Source organism: Alosa pseudoharengus, unplaced genomic scaffold (genome assembly GCF_046254945.1).
Source record: "Alosa pseudoharengus isolate Yale_2024_CS ecotype anadromous, Long Island Sound unplaced genomic scaffold, YU_APseudo_1.1 YU_APseudo_1.1_scf_4, whole genome shotgun sequence".
Taxonomy (NCBI): domain Eukaryota; kingdom Metazoa; phylum Chordata; class Actinopteri; order Clupeiformes; family Clupeidae; genus Alosa; species Alosa pseudoharengus.
Genome location: NW_027468774.1, coordinates 24,481,538 through 24,490,676, shown reverse-complemented (window position 1 = coordinate 24,490,676; position 9,139 = coordinate 24,481,538). Strand labels below are relative to the sequence as shown.

The 9,139-nt window shown below is 43.3% G+C and overlaps 1 protein-coding gene across 1 annotated transcript in view; it reads right to left on the bottom strand.

The window, feature by feature from the left end:
- Positions 1 to 4,311, bottom strand: part of aatka (apoptosis-associated tyrosine kinase a) — a 39,587-nt gene extending 35,276 nt beyond the window's left edge. Inside the window, exon 1 of the mRNA XM_076265474.1 lies at positions 3,684 to 4,311. Within this exon, the coding sequence (XP_076121589.1) occupies positions 3,684 to 3,774 (91 nt within the window). The 5' untranslated portion in view covers positions 3,775 to 4,311. The remainder of the gene's footprint in view (positions 1 to 3,683) is intronic.
- Between the last annotated feature and the right edge of the window lie 4,828 nt (positions 4,312 to 9,139).

Below are 9,139 nucleotides of genomic sequence, written 5' to 3'. Positions count from 1 at the left end.
GTGTGTGCTTGTGTGTGTGCTTGTGTGTGTGTGTGTGTGTGTGTGTGTGTGTGTGTTTGGAGTGGGGGGGGGGTAACTTCTACTTCAATAGTGTGCCATATTTAAACCAGTATTATATAACCCATCCAAGTGCTTGGCCCCTTTACAGACACAATTAATATTGATTTGTTTTTGTGAGGAGCCCATTTGTAACTACTGACAGAAAGTGACAAAATTAATACCTCTACAAATCAATTTCACTCAATTAGGGAAGATTACATTGAGCCCAAGTGATAGAAAATAGTTAAAGCGATGGTCTGGCTTGCCGAAGAATACTATAATCTGATTTCCATCACTATCAAAGACCATCACTCTCTATCAGATTATCTCAGGCAAAGGCAGGGGATAAAAATAACCTTCCATTTCATTCTTTCATTCCGCTTCATCCCATTCGGATTCTTGGCATGCCACAAACACGCACGCCAGGTGTGCTTCTACTTCAAAACTGCACACACATCAAAACAACTAATATTTCACGTCTCTCATGGAGACCTCATTTGGAGAGGTGGAACAAAGTCAGTAAAATAGCGAAAACGCCTTTCTAAACGGGCACATGCGGGGCCCACTCCTGGGACTGCCCCCTCCTGCCCCCTCTCCCCCCCCACCCACCTCCAGGTCAGTTGCCATCAGAGGGCCGTGTGCGTGCTGACATCCCGCCTGACGGATGCACGCAGCGCCGCCCCGATGCTTCTCAGGCAGCCCGACCTTGAGGGGGGCAGGCCGGCGTGGTGCGGGGCGGAGGGATGAGGAGCGGCGCGCGGCCGTGCCAGAAAGACAACACCATCACAGTGCCGCCGAGCCGCCGAGCCTCGGACGGACTAAAAATAAAAAATAAAAAGCCCTGCATCAGAGTGCTGTGCCACGCTGCACAACCCAGTCAGAAGCGCCATGCTGTTTGGAAATCAGCATACAAGGTCTTGTTTGTGTGTTTGTGTGTATGTTTGTGTGCATGTCTTTCTTTCACTTGTGTGTGTGTGTGTGTGTGTGTGTGTGTGTGTGTGTGTGTGTGTGTGTGTGTGTGTGTGTGTGTGTGTGTGTTTGTGTGTGTGTGTGTGTTTGTTTGCATGTTTGCATGAGTACAGTATGTGTGTGTACAGTAATGCAGTTTGTGAGTTTGTCTGTTTCTGTGTCTCTGTGTGTGCATGTATGTATGTACATGTGTCTGTGTGTGCGTGTGCGCATGTGCGTGTGTGTGTGTGTGTGTGTGTGTGTGCGCGCACATGTGTGTGTGTGTGTGTGTGTGTGTGTGTGTGTGTGTGTGTGTGTGTGTGTGTGTGTAAGTGTGTGTGTGCGCATGTGTGTGAGGAGTCCTCTCATGACCAGGGCACGTGCCTGCATGGTGTCTCTCCTGCTCAGTCAGAGCCAGCAGCAGCAACAGCAGTAATAGCAGCAGGAGCAGAAGAAGCAGCTCGTGACTGGACAAGCCCACGATCTGGACCCCAGCTAACCCCGACACCTCAACACATTCTACAGCACCACCTATTAATGTCCTATCCATTAACGTTACCATATAAAGTCTGGACATGTCACCATGTTTCTTTACTGGTCATTTCTCCCCACCTGTGCTATATTGGTAAGCTTTGGCTCAAACATAAACCAAGCCTCCCACTAGACCCATCCGCCTCTTCCAGAGAAACTCTGTATGTCACAACAACAGGACACTCATCTGATTGGTTGGCTAGGACAGCAGGTGCCCCTATGGTCTTGTTGTTCTCTTTCACCAACAGACTGGGCCAAGACCAGCCTCCCTCCTCAGGCCTCAGCTGGTTTCCAGGGAGACGGGGGCAGGAGAACCCCAAGCATGTGGCTGATTAACATCTTGCCTGACTCCATCCATCCATCTATCTATCCATCCATCCATCTATTCATCCATCCATCATCCATCCTTCCATTGCCTATAGGCAACACGGATTCTCAGAAATGGCACTTGGCCCTGTGGTGATGGATCACCACTGACTGTGTTTACAGAGGGAGGCAGCAGGGCACTGTGAAGCCACTGAGACGTCCGAGACCCTCGTTCACTTAGTCTATGATTTACCATAGGTGCACTCCCAACACACATGCAAACAACACACAGAGAGAAACACACACACACACACACACACACACACACACTCATGTCCATAGCTCTAGTGTTTCTTCACAGATGGCAGCTCCACGGAGTCATCTGCCCGACAGATCAGGCAGCCACAACAGCCATAAATTTCCCCTCTCGCTCTGATGTTGATCTCTCAAATCGCGTGGGGAACATCTCAGCCAGGAACTTTTAAGCCCCACAGACAAGTGAGGGGAATTCCTGAGCGGGCTTTAGTGAAACTTCTCCCTTGGCAGAAAGATACAGAGTAACAGAGAGAGAGAGAGAGAGAGAGAGAATGCCTGCGGGCAATTTAATCAGTCCACAATGGCCCAGCAGAGGAGAGCCTTTCACTCACGTAATTCCTTTGGCGTGACCAGGGGTGTTCTCTCCACCTCCCCTTACGCAATCTAATTACCAGTGGTGCGTTCGTGAAAGACAGTGCCACACCACGCTATGCTATGCCACGGCCCGGTAGCACCGCTTGCTGACCGTGGCCTGGCAACAGCCTTGATGCCAGGGAGAGAAATAGGACAGGGCTATTTAGGAGATAGAGAGAGAAGAAGGGGAACGGGGACAGAGGCAGAAGGCTAGAACAAAAAGAACAGTGGATGCGAGAAAGAGAGAGAGAGATGGAGAAAGGGAGACAGGGAGAGAGGGAGCAAGAGAGAGAGGGAAAGACAGAGAAAGAGAGAGGGAGAGGGGAAGAAAGAGAGGCCTTTTGTGTGTTTAGAAAGAGCAGGAAAGGCACTGGTGGCATTTGTATGCTCAGCACATCGCAAAGCAACTCACACTGCTCTGGTTGTGGCTTGGACAGTTTGTCTTCAGCCGTAACTCTGTGGGTCAATGCTCCACCCCCCAACACACACACACACACACACACACACTAACAACTGAACACACTGCAGCACCTGAGGATCTCTCATCTCAAGATGACCACCGCCACACACCAAGGGCTTCCACAGCCATGTAAAAAGCTGTGTGTGTGTGTGTGTGTGTGTGTGTGTGTGTGTGTTAATGTGAAAAAGTATTCTAGTCACTAGGTCTACTCACACTAACATATGCACATCCAACTTATCACGTGACATGACAAGACAGCAATAGAAAGCAAATGAAAGCTGCTGCAGGCCATTCCAACTCAAAGGTAAAACAGCACGACCACTGGAGCAGGCCACTCTTACTCATACGCATTACACAACATGGCTTCTGACGTCTAACTCTAACACTGTTGATGTTTTTACAGCTTGTGTGATTTTCCCATGCTGCCAAATCCTATCCTAAAATATGGAGCCATTTCTTTCAGAGTATGCTATTCAGAAAATGTCATATTTTGGCGCATCGAACATGGAGTGCGTCGAATTGATCGCGATACTACTGTAACCTGACAGATGTCATACGCTGCTGATATGTACACACAAACTGAAGCACACATGCTTGCGTGTTTACACACACACACACACACACACACACACACATACACAGTTTGCGCATCATTTCATGTTAAACTCGTCTGTAATGTCCATCACACCATCGCATGTATTCAGTCAACATAGGTGACGTGTTCACCTACCTGAGTCAAAATGTGAACTGAAGGCAAAGCTCGGGTTGAAGAAAGCGGAGGACATGACTGCCACCAACACAGACGCGGTCATTTTCCTCATAAGGCTTGAGATGCAATGCGGTGAGAAGAAATTTGAATTAGAAAAAAGGAATCTGTCCGGCTACAGAAAAAACAGCAGAGATAAATGCAGCATTTTCTCCTTGATGCTCAGTGAACCGCGCCACTCTGTTTTTCTATCCCGTTTTCTCTTGCATCAGATGCATCCGATTAAGAAACAGATGTCGGAAAACATTTCCGCTCGTCTCTGTTTGGAATTTACCGCAGTCATTCACTTGTCTTTCAGCCGACCTAAACAATCGTGTTTTCCTTGCTTGCCTCTCGTCCATTAGGTTGCTTGTGGTGCGGTCCCTTGAAGTGAAGACACAGCGCACTCGATCGGTCCCTCGTCAACGTGATGCTTTTATTTAAAACATTACCATTCGTGTCCGTGCATCCAGCATTTGGCAGCTACGCACAGTAAATCACTGTAAGATTAGGGTTATTAACGAAGTCACTTTCCTACGTGAAGGCGAGGTGAGTTAAACCATATTGTATGTAGAGTTCCAGCCACACTCTTTTCCATAAGCCGCAGTCCCCTCATTACGCCAGCCACGGACCAATGAATTGGATGAGCTCTGTTAGACTGCGCACAGTGAGAGCGCCATCTTGCAGAGGGAACCAAACGAAAACTCACAGATTTGATCTCAGTTCAGACGCGGCAATTTTGCAATCTGACCTAGTAAAAGTTATGACGAGTTATCCAGGATTTATTCGTTTCTTTTTTATATATAATTATACATTTGTACAATACGTTTTGGTTTTGTAGTAGCAGTAGGCCTATCATCGCAGGCATAAGCACCACTGTAACTGTTTACTAATTTGACACAAACTTTTGTCTAATATCATTGATGAGAAACAAAAGAGTGAGAAACAAAATATTCATCAATTCTCTACATACTCACACTGGTAGCAAGTTACAGCTAATGGTCTGTTAACCATTTTGCTTTTTTCTGTATTGTAGTGTATTGTATTGGACAAAAAACAGGGACTTGCCTAAAATTGCCAATTTGCAGTTAAAATAATAATTGCAAGTTCCAATCAAATGGAACAACTATTGGTCCCATGTCTACCTTGTCCCTATATACACACAGGGAAGCAGATGGTAAAAGAGACAAATATTTCTGAAGAATCATTGTTGGACAGATACAGATAAAAGTAGTGTCTTGGGGTCACCAAGTCTAAAAAACATTAGAAGTGACCATACAAACAGGGGAAAGCCTTTCTTGTCATTTAACCATAAATGTAAGTGCTGAAGTTGCTAAATGCTACTGGAACTTTGCCTGCAATCATGTTCTCTGGTCAGATGAAAAGTAGCCCTTTTCCAACATAGCCTATACATTCAAGGAGGATTTGGCATACATAGAAGAATGACTATACTGAAAAGAACCATTTCCACCTACTCTGTGCAGTAGATCCATCACTAACATGCAGGCACAGGGATATTGCAACAGTCATCTTGTGGGTATTCAGTGTGACATGTGTCCACTAGGATGCACAGTACAAACTTAGATGAGAGGAGGTGGGGTTGGGGGGTGGGAGGACTCCATATTGATACCTATGGATATGATGGCACTGAAGTTCCTGTGGTTAATGGCAGTGGTCCCAATACATATGTAAGGAGAGGGTAGAGGAAATACCCTGAAACACCCCCCACACACACACACACACACACACATGTACACCCACTCACACACATCCACTCTCTCCCTCTCTCTCTCTCTCTCTCTCTCAAAAACACACACACACACACACACACACACACACACACACATACACACACACAGTTCATGTTGTCAGTTCATCTTGTCATGTTGCCACTTGTGCATGTGAACCACCAATGTTCGCACACACACACACACACACACACACACACACACACACACACACACACACACACATTTAAATCCACAAATCATATTACAACAGACAGGATTCAAATATTTCAAGAGATAAGATAGGGCTTTGTCACTCAATGGTATTCAGGGGTACAAAAAACATCTCCTGCGCCATACTGCAAGGCTGCCTATAACTGCAGATATGGAGCAAAACCTTCGCTAGCTGTTTTGTTTTTCTGCTGGAGAGCCCTGCCAGCCTTAACCCACTGAAAACAAGACATGCCCCAAGCTGCCAAAGATCAACACCACTAGCTTGCATTGATAGCCTAGGTCACATAGTTTTGTCCGTATGGGTTGTTATTTCATGATTTTATCATGAAGTTGGCGCACGTATTTGTTAAAATCCACAGGTGAGTTTTCACTGCCCGATGATGGTTGCGGGACGGGGTCATGGGTTTGCGCTAGTTGTTTGTAGATGCGGCCACTGGCCAAGGCTTGTTTAAAGGCCATCCGTGGTACTGTGACGAGGCACATGTTTAGTACTAGTGTCCAAAGCATATCTTTCTCTGCTGCATTAACGACGGGCTCTCTCTCTCTCTCTCTCTCTCTCTCTCACACACACACACACACAAACACACACACACACACAGTTCATGTTGTCAGTTCATCTTGTCATGTTGCCACTTGTGCATGTGAACCACCACCACCACCAATGTTCACACACACATACAGTACATGCACGCACACACAGACACACACACACACACATACACACACATGTACACCCACTCTCTCACACACACACACACACACACACACACACACACACACACACACAGTTCATGTTGCCACTTGTGCATGTGAACCACTAATGTTCTCACACATATGCATGCACGCAGACACACACACCCACACTCATGTTGTAGATGTTAATGTTCTAATGAGGTTCTTTTTACAATAAATGTTCTATTAAAAATACTTTTTATCATGGTTTTGGTATTTATGTTCAAATAAGAGCAGTTAAATCTGTACAGTCAAATTTGACCGCAAACAGTATAAGGGGGGTAGCAACAGTGTTTAAAGGTTAACTTGTACAGTACAAGTGCAGATGCCATAGCTGCACAGTAGTGCATGGGAAGTTACATACTGTGGACAATAAACATAAGTCAGAGGCTTTCAATCTGCCTGAAGTCCTACCTGAAAGTCTACCAGACCAGTTACAGTGGAACTGATCTGCAGAAGGACAAAACATATGCAGACATTTAAAGTAGTCCTTTTTATGGTAATGACAAGGCAACTATAAAATTATCACAACACGACAGTTGTCTTCGTCATTTCTTATTGAAAAGACATTATGTGTTTCAACTTTTAACCTTGCTGCTTTTAAAGCTGCCTTTTGTAATTTAAAAAAGAATCTCAAACTACTCATTTTTACTGAGTATCAGAATTACTGAATAGATGCTCCAGCAGACTAACTCATTTACAAATTAAATAAATGTATATTTTAACCAAAGAATTAAGTTTAGAATTGTAATTATCAAAACTGTTTGTTCAAGCTCCATATCATCTTATCACTTGTACACATCACTGAAGCAGTTTCTCCCCATCTTGAACAATAGCAATGTTTTAGCACATCCATACAACTGATTTTGTACAAATGTCTGCTATTTTTTGTTTTTGTTGTTGTTGTTGTTTTTCAATGGCTAATATCATGTTGGTCAAAATACACTATACTGGTTCCCTGCTGAATTGTCCTACCCCATAAAACAAATTGGCATTATTTCATCGCTTGTGTCATTACAAGCAAATGTGTTGAACTAGCTGTCATAACTAGTTGTCATAGTCTGTTTAGCAAATACATATGTACCTGACAGAAGGGAACGTCAGGATGTATAGAAAGATGTAATGTGGTGCCCTGACCAAGGGGTGTTGGTCATTTGAACAATGCTGTAAAAGCCTTGGTTTTCTTTATACAGTCACAATGTCTGTCAACAGTTAAAACTTCAACTGCAATCAACCCCCTCCAAACACAATAATGTGTAACTTATAGTGAAATAGAAAATAGTGCTGCCTTGCGCATTATTCATTATATACAGTACGTACAAAAAAAACTGTCATATTGACAACAGGACAGATCGGTTTGACTATCTTGGCAAACAATGGCATCATGAATTACCATTTTGATTGCATTGACCATTTTATCAGCATGAATATTTGCTTTTGAGGCAAAAACTAAGCATTTTGAGCAAGAAGTTCTTTTGCACATTATCCACTATGTAGTGCAGTTTGCATTAATTGTTTTGAGAAATGCACTAACTGTGGAGAAATGCACCAAAAGCGACTGAGAAAAACTGTAGCTCTTACAGTAATTGCATGTGTTGCGTTCTGAAAACTGCATTTCTGAGTAAAAACACATGGTGGCAGTAAAGAGCCATGCTCTGGTCAAAGATAATCCTCTGTAGTTGTCTTTTGGTCGCCTTGATAGTCTCAAAGGTAAAAAGGGGAAGTGATTTATTCTTTTACACAAAGTCTTCTGAAATCTTCAGCACCTTCTATAATACAAACATTATTATTATGGAGTAAAAGAAATCTCAGATTTGTATGAGCAAACAGTTTTATTCCATTTCTGACCAAAGGAGAGAAAGATACGGATACATTTAGAGAATGAAGTGAGTTATCAACACAGCTTTACCTCTTGTATATTTCAGAGTGTGAAGTGTGTCCAACTCCCACCAGCACCAGTCAGGCTGTTCCAGCACCTCTCACTACCCAGGTCACACAGGATACACCTGCTGGCCTCGACTCTCTATTTCTGACAATGCAAATACTGAAACCCTCTTTACGAATCCTCACACGCAGTCAACCAAGACAGTGAATTTCATTTCTGTCCTCTCAGTATCTGAACAGGAATCATATAACGAGAGTTATTTAAGGCTGATCTTTAAGCAATTTAAATGGATAGATGTCTGCTTCAGATCCTGAAATTAAAAGAACATTTCTAATTTTTTAGAAAATCCCAATACCATTGCCCCAAGTAAATCAATGAATAAATAGTTCATAAATAATCAGGATCAGACAGTTCTCATATGTTAATTATGAATAAGCAAAACAGCTACATCTACACTGACTGAATATCCTGCACTACAACTAGTTTAATGTCAGTCTGGATGACTAAAGTGATACATTATGATGAAAAGAGATATGATACATTATGTGAGAAAACATGGTGATACTACACAGAGTTGGTCCTCTCACCTGACTAGAAAAACATGTAAAACCATTTTCATTACCAAAAATAGCTGTTGGTGAAACTATTTAGCTGCTGAATACCCAAATTAATTGATTAAACTAGACTTTAATAATAGAGTACTAAGATTAATGTGGATGTATTTGTGTGATAAATATTTCATTGTCCCATTGCATGTTATTTCTGGTATCTGTTAATTATAAACTAATAGACAAGCTGGGGTTAAAAGATTTTGTTACATTTTTAAGGGACTAAACCTGATTGGTTGATTTCTGAGCGCTTGT